We start from the raw sequence: 13,016 nt of genomic DNA, 5'->3' as shown, positions 1-13,016 counted from the left end.
CACATTTTCTAAATATAAGGCTGCTATCTTGCCCAATAATTGCCCCCACCTGAGTAACATAGAATTTGGAGTAAGCTGACCTCACTTTTCTAAATTTTCCCTATCAGCCTCTGTCACATGCTTAGCAGTGTTCCCTTGCACTTCAGTGTTACTCTTTTTTCATGCAACATCTCAAAATTGTTCCACACTGCTCTTCTGCTGCTATTGTACACTGTTCCATCTACTGTCTCCTAAATAACAAAAATCTCATATCACCACATATACATCTCTCATTCTCTCTCTCTCTCTACTTATGAATATCTAAGATTTCCACTACAACCTAATTTCCTGATATTTAAAAACACAAATATCTCTATGAAAAATTGGTGTTAAAGATAAAGATAACTGCAATAATTAAAATAGGGTAATAAAAGAAATTTACTTTATTCTGTATATATATTTAATAAAATTTGCACAATATATGTCTCAGAGTAACATAATTTCCAAGCTTAAAAATAACAGTTTCATGATTGGAATAATAAAGCATTCGGAAAGGAAAGACAGACTGGATTAGTACGGGAAAAAAGGAAAATGTAGTACATGCCTGGCAAGACTGTTTTATAGAAATAATAGAAGATATGACAAAGAGCAGCAGACTCCTCACACTTCTTTTCAGTTTAAAATAATCAATAGGACTTAAAAGGTGCTTTTACCTCTCTAACACTAATAAGAACTATTCATCATAAATCATGGCAACATATTATGAATGAGTCTTCCCCCACATTATATTGTTAAATACTTTCATAACTGCCTGGCTCTATGTGATAAATAATGAGGTTACTACAACATTCCCCATCCTTGCGCAAGTGTCTTGTGTTAATCCTTTCTTTTGATGTAAATGTCAGTAAATACAAAAAGGAACTTAAAAACAAAGAGAGAGAGAGAGAGAGAGAGAGAGAGAGAGAGAGAGAGAGAGAGAGAGAGAGAGAGAGAGAGAGAGAGAGAGAACTTATTCTAAACAAAAGACAGAGAGGATTGGAGTCTATTGCTCGACTTCAAAATGTGTAATGCCTCTCTAATTTCCTTTATCTTATAAATACGTATTTCAATACAGACTGACTAGTTGACTGGAAATTTTTCTTTTACTTTTTCTTTTTGTTTCTTTAGGAGTTTAAACACCCAAAAGATACCAATATATATAAATGATTCAATCTTTCCATCTTCATTTGACTACTGAACAGTGAAACCATATAATTTTTGTCTGCAAAAGAGTGAGTAAAACAGGAAACATTTGTATTCCATTAGTTAAAAGAAAATATAACTTCAATATTACCATGGCTTCTCAATTATGTAGTTCAGAAAATTTACAGAAGAAAAGACTACAATATACCAACAGTTCTTAATTTTCCTTCTCATGAATGTGAAGCCAGCAAAAAACAATCAAATTAAAAGATAAAAAGATAAAAAAAAAAAAAAAACAGAAACCTAACCATGAACTACAATACAAAAATGTTAATAGTGGGGTTATGACACTGGTATATGAACTATGTAAACATATTTATCAATATGAAGTTATATCTACATTATTACATATCACACCAGATGTACTATATGAATATAACATTATAATTTCATATCTAAAGCTTCAAACTGTTCAGTTTAAATCTAAAATAATGGACTGTCACAGAATACTGTCTTAAATCTATAGTTCATACACATATTATTAACAGAGTAGTTCAGTACAAAAATACCAATTAGAAAACACAATATTATATGCTCAATTAGAAACTGCAGTGTACATAGACAAAATTACATACCTGCTTTACCTTCACTCTTAAATGTATAATTCAGCAATACGTCAGCATTAAAATCCTTCTAAACAGATTTTAGAATTATCATCAAGAATAATATAAATTCCTATTTGGTTGCAGTTTTATGCATATCTGAATACTTACACATATACTAGCACATGAAGGAGTTCGCTATCTAAGGTTCCAGCTCTCGACTTTCTCGAAGTAATAGTCATGAAATGTTTACTGTGGTGTCCAAGAACCTCAACACTGCACGTTTACAGAGAAAACAAGAATGTAGTGGCTTTCTGTTCACAACTGAGCTGCTTATGTTATACAGAAAAGAAGAAATAGTGAATACATAAAAAAGGGAGGGGGGGGGGGGAATCACAACATGTACTGGACTCGTATTACAACCTCTTCCATACACAATAACTTGATCTAAACATATTTACATTCAACACCAAACTCCAAATTTTGCTTAAACAAGTATTAAGATCTTTTTTTTCCTTTTTTTTCCACTATATACATTATTTTTTACATCTTTACATGAAGAAAATCATCTTGATTTCATTATTTTAAACATTTCGAGATCATCATCCACACATAAATCTAAAAGCAAAAATCTCAAGTAAATACTATATGAGTGAACCCCATCTCACTTGGTTACTTTGGCTAAGGAGAAAGAAAAAAAAAATTCTTTGTGGCATTCTTTTCAAAAAAAAAACAAAAAAAAAAAAAAAAAAAAAAAAGTGGGGGGTGGGGGGGACAGGAAAAAAAAAAATTAACAATAATGATACTTATTGTAATAAAGTTCACAAACAGAGCTGGGAATATCTGCATTTTGCCAAACAGTAGTAATAAAACTATAGATACATTAAGCTTTGGTCATTTAAAAATTTTGATCTGTGGTTCATGTCTACTCAGAAAATTTTGTAAAATGGAACACAGTCCATTAATACTGATTTTACTTTATGTAATAAATCTTTAGATAACCTACTGCAAAAATCTGGTGGAAACAAAAACTTCAAAAACTTTTCAATAAATACACATTGATGATAATGATGATAATAATAATAATGATAATAACAATAACAACAATAATAATAATAATAATAATAATAATGATATAATGTCATATACCAAAATTTTAATCTTAACTGTGTATATCAAAAATAAAATGATGTCAACTATGCATTAACTTTCCTGGTGAAAATCTATAACTTTAATTTGACAGAAATAAGGATTTGCATACCTACTTATTGGTATATGAATACATTTGGAAAATTCGGTCTAATCATTAGACTCAGAGTATAGAGAAAATATGGATTAATTTCTATGTATTACTCGGTTCATCTACAGTATATATCACTTTTGTTTGAGACACAGTGTGTTGGAAGATATGACAGGATGACTACAGTTAGCCCTAATTAAAACTTCCACTTGACGAGAGACAGGTAATTAAGTGACCTGGCACAACCAACAAAAAAAGATTACACATGTTCACATCACAATTACTTTTGACAATGAAAAGCTCACTTATCAGTGGCAACAAGGAGATATGCCTTAAACCCTTGTTATTTTCACTTTTTCAATCCCCTTCAAAATGACAACGAAGAAAACGCACAGTGGATACACGCACTAAACTCATTCGAGATCCTTATGTTCCCTTGAAAAATGGACCAACTTGAGTGTAATAATTTTCTTTAATTCAAGAAAAAAGAAGTCGTTTTCAATTACTATACCATGATGATTTGAAAACAAATATATACCTCCAACTTCCATTAATATATGATGTGGAAAACCAAAGAGCACCATTGCCTCGTGCACAGGCATTTCCTTAATCAGTAGGGCCTCATCTGAATATCTTTATCTATGAATAACTAGATTAACCCCTTCTGGATGGGTCACATGTACAGGCATAATAACATACCACTTGGTCTGCGAGGTATGACAATATGCCAGAGCGCTTGGAGCAGGAAGTTCCGATTCATGTAGTGGACTCCCGCGCCCAGTGTCTGGCTATGGCCATTACCAGAAATCACCAGAGTTTATTAAGCTCAGAGATTTCGGTTACCTGTCAGTGTGGGGTTAAATGAAAGAAAAAGAAAAGAAAAGGATGTCTCCATTGTTAATACTACTAATGTTGCTGCTGATTATGCACAAGAAAATGCATATCAAGAAAATACAAAAATTAATGATCCTCAAAAACAAAGGAAAAAAAAAGAAAAAGAAACAGATTCAAACTACATAATCTCGTTCAGAACCAGCATCTTCTGGCACATGGGGAGGCTGTTTTGGCAGCGAGGTGGCAGCAGGGTTGCAATTGACCACATCAACTGCAATCTGCACAGGACCTGGGGGACTGCCTTGGGACGATGCACTGTGGTTGCTTGCTAGGCTTGTTGTATCTGTTCAAGAGAGATTAATTATCAACCCATTGCTGACGGGTATGGCATGTACATACATGCCATGCCCACTGTGAGTTTACTTTATTAATTGTTTTCACACATAGATGGCTACACTTGTAAGTCACCAATGAGCCAATTACGAGTACTTCCTGTCTCGCCCGTTCACCCTTTTCCCTGATTTACGAAAATATTTTACGTTATTTTACTTTGTTGTTACTAATGTTCATAACATTATAGTAATTATAATGTTTATAATAAAAATAACACCATCAATATTCATAAGATATATAAAAAATACGTTTCTCCCACCAATTCAAGAAAGGAGAAATTAGGTAAGGTCAACTAATTGTCTCCTATGTGGCTATGCACTAGCAGAGCATCTATGTGCTGAGATATTTCACTCACTCACTCACTTTTTTTTTTCTCTCTCTCTCTCTCTCTCTCTCTCACACACACACACACACACACACACATGAGGACAGCATTTTCCCTGGCTGCAAGTTGTTAAGACAAAGTTATTCAGTGATAATGAACTCATTGTAAAATATTGCAGTATTATTATTTTCCCTCTTTTTTTTTTTTTTTTCTAAAAGCTAAACCCTTCACCTCTGGATGGCATTTTGACATGAAAAAAAAAGTTTATATTAAAGCCACAAACCAGGACTTATCTATCCATTACATGGTGACAAACCATCCGTGCCCACAGGAAATAAGGGTCACTGTGTTTACACATGGCTCTTGAGTTTAAACCTTTCAGCATTTTGGCCAGCTCAGAGGTATTCTGTTAAACTCATGATGAATAACCTTTCAAGCTTTTCTCAGTTGTGCTAGAAAGAAAGAAAAAATTAATCCCAGCAAAACAGAATGCAAGCAACCTTACCTGTGTGTCCTGAGGGTTGCCCTGCTCCATGAACAATAATGCTAACATTAGGAGGTTCATGTGGTGACTCCATACGGTCATCCTCTCCACTCTCGCTCTCCTCCCCCCTCTTGGATCCAACTCTTTTTCTATCAACTGTAGGCAAAAGCAACAGAAAGGGACAAACATTAAACACAAAGAGCACCATTGTATAGCTATAATTATGACATTAACTCTTTCTATCCTGTCAAGGCCTGACATCTTTCACGTATCCAACCCTTCAGAACTCTGTGATATTTGATATAAACTCCAAACACTGGCCCACCAAAAGATATTACCTGAACATCCCCCAACGACACAGTGTTACTCTAGAAGCTTACCTTCACCTTAGCCCCTCTTGACATGAGGGCCAAACCAATTGCACATTATATTTCTAGTTACTTTATAATTTCATTATCAACTAATAAAACCCTAAAACTACAGCCGAGTCCTTTGTCAGATCATAAAAGTAAATCCTGAATGCCTCATAATATTTCATATCAGTAATGAAATCCAAGAAGGAACATAAAGAAGGGGCAGAGGTAGATGGAGGAAAAGAAAGAAAGAACAAAAGAAAGAAAGAAAGATAGAAAGAAAAAAAGAGAAATAAAAGAAAAGAAAAACTACACAGGTAAATAGATAAACAATTATATTCCAACTTACCAATGTTTTGTTCGGACTCTGCCCTAGCACCTTCTACTTCGTCTTCCTGGTATTCTTCGTCATCTTCATCCGTTGACTCTGCCAGCCGTTGATAACCCTCTGGTCCACACTCTATGTTGCGGGAACTGGCTCTTCTCCTTCTTCGCTGTTGTCGCCTTTCCTCTGCCAGACGTTCAGCTTCTTGGAATGGATTTTCCTATATAAAATTAGAAGTCTGTTTTGTTACACTGTGATTAAATATGTTCATTGCACAAAATAATGACAGTTCAAAACTCCCAGTAATTCCAATTGGTATATAAATAAGGCAAGACTGGGGTAATGTGTTAAAGAAAACTTAAGGGGATTATCTCATCTTTTTGAGGGGGCAGGGGCAATTTTTGGCTACACAAACAAATCATGAAAGAGTAAAAATAAACCTAACTTAACCTGTTACAGACAGGTCACGTGTACAGGTGTCAAAATAACCGCTTGGTCTGCAGGGTATACCTGTATGCATGGCAAAACGCCAGAGCAAATGAAGCAGGATGTTCTGCTTGATGTTGCAGACTCCTTACCCGAGTGTCTGGCTATTGCCAGAAACCACCACAGTTTATCACGCTCAGGGATTTCTTTTACCCGGTGGTGATGGGTTAAATTACCTAAGAACAGACACACACACATATTCACACTAATAGATTACAATGATAACACCACTAAATTCACATACCCTCTGTTGATTGAAAGTTCCCCCTTGTGTGCCTTCATCAGAGTTTATAAGAGGACTACTTTCATCCTCCGAGTCACTCTCCAGGTCTGATGGCCTTTCATCCCCTGTGAAAACCTTTCTCTTGCAGACTGGGCAGACTCGGCGGTTCTTGGTCAGCCACGGGTCAATGCACTTGGTGTGGTAAGCTGGTGGTGTGGAGAGCATACTGTTTAAAACTACTTTGAAACTGGAATGTGTGTACCATCTGAAACCTATGATTCCCTGTAACTACCCTCAAAATAGATCCAAATAATCAGATATACTCCATTTAAAAAAATGTCTTAAATGCAGGAAAGCTAACCGTGAGAACAAGGCAATATGCGTAGTTTGTCGTTGTCAACATAATCCTCTAGGCAGACAGCACAGCACTCATATGGGTCCCCTTTCTTGAACTTGTGCACAGGCAGCTTTTTTAGGGCTCTGGATGAGAGGCGGTGACGGCGAGAGCGACGGTAATCTCGCACGCACTTGACAATCTGTTGATTAGGAAGGGGTCAATGAGAGAGAGAGAGAGAGAGAGAGAGAGAGAGAGAGAGAGAGAGAGAGAGAGAGAGAGAGAGAGAGAGAGAGAGAGAGAGAGAGAGAGAGAGAGAGAGAGAGAGAGAGAGAGAGAGAGAGAGAGAGAGAGAGAGAATTACATTTGTAATTATCCTGAAAGATACATATGCTGGACTAGATGTATAAAAAGATATAAATCATACTTTCACTTTCTCTGAATATTGCAATTCAAGTGTAAAAAAAAAAAAAAAAGCTGCAGCATATGAGAAATTACCAGTATGAAAATCTTACTGTAAAAAAATCTAAAAAAATATCAGAAATACCAATAGAAAAAGAAGAAAAAAATCATTTTATGGCTAATTTGGATACTCTGAAGGTTCAAAAGACCATTTTTAACTTAGTCACAGCCTAAAATAATAAAAATAACAACACCAACAATAATATTGATCTATAACTAAATTGGATACTCTGATACAGAATACTTTCTTACAGGTAAAGGGATCACTGCAACTTCATCACAAGTCAGTGTGGATTTAATCTGGGAATATATAGCTTTCAATACTACTCTTTTCACACACTACAATATTGTAGAACAGGATAATAATCAGTCATAATCTATATAAAAACAAACTAAACAGCCTTCAAATAAGCTTGGCTTACAAGCAAATCCATGCCTATTTTCCTTTCATTTCTCACTTATCACAAGTTATAATGCTTAAACTTGATGCCAGGACTGCACATTCATCACATGCACTATCCATTAGTTTGCTTCATTAATCTTGATTGCACATGGATGATTACAGAAGTAACAAGTCAACAATAAATCAGTTTACTGGGCTCCCTGACCTCACCCATTTTCTCCCTTACTTGAATTTAGAGAACAAAGAAGTATCTTTATTCCTATTATCATTATCGATGAAGATACCCATTGGATCCATATGCTACACTGCCATCATGTGGCCCAAAATATGGGCATTGGGTTACATGAGGGGACACTACCAGGTGTGTGGCTTGTAGGCTGGGCACAAATGAACATTCATGAGCAGTGACAAAACTCTATTCCTCCCCTGTGCAATATTATTTTTTCCTTTTCTGTGTAAGTGTTTTTAGCTTTTATGCCATTTTCCAATGTCTATACTTGTTATTTGATATGCTTTATCCACATGGTAACAAACTGCTTTCCTTGTAATACATCCTGCGCCGCCAATAGCATCTTCCCTAGAACCAGTTATTTTCTATTTCATGGGTCACAGACCTTTCATTCCACACTCATTTATCAATGGAAATAATGCAAAAGTCCATTCCTAAATGCCAAGCGAGTCTAATCCTCCTCCTCGAGCTCTGTGCACGTGAGGCGAGTCTTTCCTGTCATCCCTGCTGAAATGCACACAATGGCAAGTTCACATCATTCCAGCTCACAGCCAGATTTTCCCATGCCAGCAAGCCTTTTTTTTTTTTTTTTTTTTTTTTTTTTTTTTGATACTCACATCATCCAGATCTTAGGAATTCACAATAATAGTTCTGATAATAATCATAAATATGTTAGTACTGATAATTATTGTAACATAAACAAAACTTTTGCAAATTTAAGGAAAAGTGAAAACAGGTGAGTCAGGCTTAGAATAGAAGACTCTATGTTGACTAAGTGTTTGTGAAGTCATCCATGTATAAACAAAATTAATAAAGCAAAAGCACCATGGACAGGTCATGTACCCAACATCATGGGCCAAATGCATCTGTACCCTCACTCACCTCCTGTGCATTACACTACTATTACACTACTATTCAACCATATTTACAAGCAATATTTCTCTGACTAGAAAATTCTTTAGCTGCAAATAAAGCTTCAGTAACATCATCATATCATACCATGGTAATGAAAAAAGATATAAGTAAGCCCAACATAAGGGCAATGTAGCCAAGTATATATGGAGTCCAGTCGACATTTGGGCCAAATTGGGCCCTAAGAATCAGCTGATAGACCCTTTTGTGCATGGAAAACAAAATTTTTAGGTTAACCATGTGAAGTAGGACCAAAACTTGCATTAATTTCTATTTGACATGTTTGTAGAATTAGAAAATAATAAAAACATTAATAATAAAAATAATAATAATAATAATAATAAAATAATACATTAATAATAATAATAATAATAATAAAATAATACATTAATAATAACAATAATAATAATAAAATAATACATTAATAATAACCACAATGACAAAAAGAAAATTACAATCATAATACTAATTATTATCATTATAATAATAACAATAATAACAAAAAAGTAAAATACCATAAAAATGAAATGCTAAGCTTAAACAGTTGTACTATAGTTTCATTTCACTAGAAAGGAAATGAACGATTCTGAAATGCTCATCTCAAGCAATTCCTGCTACACATACAAACTCATATGTATTCATATATACATTTCTTTCTATTACTTTTCTTGAGATAATTAAGATAATTTAAAATATGTAAGGAAAGGAAAGGAAAGGAAAGGAAAGAAAAGGAAAGGAAAGAAAAGAAAATATATAAAGAAGAACAAGTATTCCCACCTACACAACAAGCTTCAAGGATACTATATATCCTAATTCATATATTATATATTATCTACTTGTAAGCAAACAAATTATGCATTAAGGATAAGTCTAAAAAAAGTTATTAAACAACTAAAACGAGAAGATCTACTCCTGAAAATACATTTTTCACTCCACACTACTCTGCCCTACATCATACTCGGCAAACAGGCCACAAAAACACGAAGGCAAAGCTATGTCAAACTCAATATTCAGCATACACTACTTACCATAAAAGTGAGCATTACTATAAAGCAAATTCCTATGGTAATGGCAAAGGGAACCAGGTAGTTTTGCAGGTTGAAAGGCAGGTCATCAGTTATCTCCAAGGTGTACCTACAGGGGGGGGTAGCAAAAGATAATTAGATGGCTGGCTGGCAGGGGTAAACTAATACCACTGCAAAGGAATTGTATACATAGCGAAGAAGGGGAAAATATTGGCACTGCAGGCCTAAATCAAGCAGAATCTGAATACATGGCAAACATCTTAGGGTTAGATTTTGAAATGGATAATTTTCGTACAAATAATTTGAAACATTTTTCTGTTGTTTTCCTCCTATAAAATCTAAGTCTGATTCTCAAATGTATTCCATGTCATAATCAATGAAGTCTAATGTCAGAACAAGTTAGTGCTATTTATCAACAAACAAAATCAAACTGCTATTCATTAGCTGGGCCCTGAAACTTGTCAGATTTCTTAAGGTTAACTATTTTTTTCTTCCATTTCATGTTTATCTGCATATCTCTCTCTCTTTCTCTTTTTCTCACTCAGTCATTCACTCATTCATTCACTCTCTTACTTTATCACTCTCACTCTTCTCCCTCCCTCAATCCCTACCTCCCTCAATCCCTCGCACATGCTCTCCCTCTCTCTCCCACTGACACACACATACACACACATGTACATGTTCTTTCGCTTGTGGTATATAAAAAAATATTATACAATGCAATCAAAATCCCCCTAACAAGCGCTTTCGTACATGTTCCTTTCCCTACAAACACATACCCTCTATTGTACAGGTAGTTCTCTATGATCATAATAGCGTCATCCTGGCCAATGAACACTGACGGCACAACCACCTCTTCTGCTCTGTGGTCGGCACTCATGGGTTCTGTGTCACGAAGAGGATATTGTATCAGTAACAAAGCATATTTGAGCTAATAATTATGTGTGACACTGGCAAGAACTTTACCTTTTGTAAGACTTAGAGAAATGTAAGGGATGTGTATTTTCTCTAAATCTGGGTATCAATGAAAAAGAGAGTTTTTTTCTGTGATGACAAAAAAGACAGATTGTTGTATCCATTTTGTAATACAAATACAAAAGGTAATGTATCACAAGTCCTTGACAAGTTTTGAAGCAGTTAGTGTAACCTTTCATTGAGTATAAAACCAACAACAACTTCAAAAACATTACCAAACAAACAGCAAAGAATGTAATACTTACGCAGAGAATTAGATCCAACATTATGAACTATGACAGCTGCATATCCTGCATGTTGGGCATTTATAACCTTGTCAACAAATGAGCAGTTGAATCTTCGCACAAGAGCAATCCAAAGACCTGCATATTCTTGTGGCGGAGGCTTCACCACAGTGCAAGCATCAGGCGGTGAAACGTAATTCACATATCCCTGTTACGGCAAGAAGAAGGTATCAATTAATACTCTTTCTGTATCAACTCTCCCCTCAATTCTTATTTCATTCTTTACCACTTGATGGCAGCAGTGCAAACATACATGCAGTATCCCCTAAAGGAATTATTCCATCAAATTTGTTCGCAAATAGATAGTTCGACAAGAGTTTGTCCTACAAGTGTTAAGTAACTGAGCAAACCAGACCTTAACTATTCAACCAATTTCTTGAAATTTTGTGAAGTTTTTATTTTATATTTATAATTATCCATCACAAAATGAATAACACTAATAATTATGATGATAATGAAGGAATGGGCTAAACAGGCGAGACCAGGCCGGCCAAGTAACTGCCTCCCTGGTGACAAAGTGTTTGTGAGGCTGTTTACACAAATTCAATAAAACAAAATTGACAGTGCATGTACCTGGTACCAATAGGTTAACCAGGTATAACTTTTATTTGTAATAACTTGTGCTACTGAACCATGTGTAATAAGTGGTCTAAGGATTTGGATTCTCCTTTAAAACCAATAATTATAATTTACATGTAGCCTACAATTCTGTGGTCTGAAATGTTTCATTAGATTTAGCACCCTAGTTTACTGGTATAAGCAATCATACCCCTCTACAGTCGGGCAGAAAAAGTAAGCAGTATGTGTGTGTATCAGCCATTGTTAAGTGCTGGTATTGTGGTATTGTGATTTTCATAAATTTTGTGAAATGTATTAAGCTATGATATTACCAAGACCTAGAGAATGATAGACATCGTAAGTTTAAAAAGAAAAAACTGATGTTAAGTTTTTACTTGGGGCTTTTTCAAAACTTTCTGTAGTAAACATATTGGGCAAGTAACATGAAAAATACTATGGGTGTTTTCTGTAACCTCAAATGGATTTCTAAGGAAGTTTATTTTAAGGGTAAACTTCGCATATCTATTGTTTAGGTCCAAAACACTGAAAAGTAGTTTTCTCTTTTAATATTTGTCAGGCTTTTGTTGACAAAGAGTATTTTTAATTAATTTATCTATTCATTTTCATCTATTTATTTTTGGGTTATTATTTTTATCTGAATTTTCAGAATGATCAGGGTTGATCTTGGTATAATGGTTTAAGTTTGTTTTTTGAGTTTTGTTTGCGATTGGACCATTTGAATCGTCCAATAAATAATAAAACCGAAGAAAACAAGTGACACTGACCCATGCTCTAATCTCACAATTAAGCCAAAGAACATTAAAACACTAAATTCATACCCGTTACAGAACGTTACTAAACTCCTAATGATAATAATAAATGTCAAGTTTTGTATATTTTATGGGTTAAAAAAATTCACGCAAAAAACAAAACAAAAGTACCTTAAAACCTGAGAGAGGTAGAGGAGGGCCAAAAAGAGCTGGAAGATCTGCAATGGCAGTGACAGTTTTGTTTGTTTCCGTGGAGATGACCACCACGTCTGCGAGACATCTAGGGATCAGGCCTACCACCATCCACAGTCCCAAAAACAGCACCTGCCAAGTACATACCACTTACATATATAAAGTTATCTTACAAGAGGAATAAGAGAAAAATATCTTTAGAGTATAAGGATACAGAAGATTTATACACATCTAAACTAGATAATTGTTGATGGTAAAATCTGTAATAAATGGGGTAACACAGTAAGGATGCAGAAAGACTATATACATAACTATATGAGAGAGAGAGGAGAGGGAAGGGAGAGAGAGAGAGAGAGAGAGAGAGAGAGAGAGAGAGAGAGAGAGGGGGAGAGAGGGAGAGAGGAGAGAGAGAGAGAGAGAGAGAGAGAGAGGAGGAGAGAGAGAGA

General features: G+C 35.0%; 1 protein-coding gene across 2 annotated transcripts in view; it reads right to left on the bottom strand.

The window, feature by feature from the left end:
• Positions 1–416: 416 nt before the first annotated feature.
• Positions 417–13,016, bottom strand: part of LOC119597901 (E3 ubiquitin-protein ligase RNF13-like) — a 19,071-nt gene continuing 6,471 nt past the window's right edge. For both annotated transcript variants that reach the window (XM_037947567.1, XM_037947568.1), the window contains exons 3-11: positions 12,550–12,702; positions 11,012–11,198; positions 10,571–10,676; positions 9,795–9,900; positions 6,788–6,962; positions 6,448–6,632; positions 5,742–5,937; positions 5,061–5,195; positions 417–4,180 (exon numbers count right to left, since the gene is read on the bottom strand). In XM_037947567.1, coding sequence (XP_037803495.1) covers positions 4,011–4,180; positions 5,061–5,195; positions 5,742–5,937; positions 6,448–6,632; positions 6,788–6,962; positions 9,795–9,900; positions 10,571–10,676; positions 11,012–11,198; positions 12,550–12,702 — 1,413 coding nt within the window. In that variant the 3' untranslated portion in view covers positions 417–4,010. The remainder of the gene's footprint in view (positions 4,181–5,060; positions 5,196–5,741; positions 5,938–6,447; positions 6,633–6,787; positions 6,963–9,794; positions 9,901–10,570; positions 10,677–11,011; positions 11,199–12,549; positions 12,703–13,016) is intronic.

This window comes from Penaeus monodon, chromosome 40, assembly GCF_015228065.2.
Source record: "Penaeus monodon isolate SGIC_2016 chromosome 40, NSTDA_Pmon_1, whole genome shotgun sequence".
NCBI classification, from domain to species: domain Eukaryota; kingdom Metazoa; phylum Arthropoda; class Malacostraca; order Decapoda; family Penaeidae; genus Penaeus; species Penaeus monodon.
The sequence above is the reverse complement of the archived record's forward strand: the minus strand, read 5'-3'. Positions and strand labels throughout refer to the sequence as shown.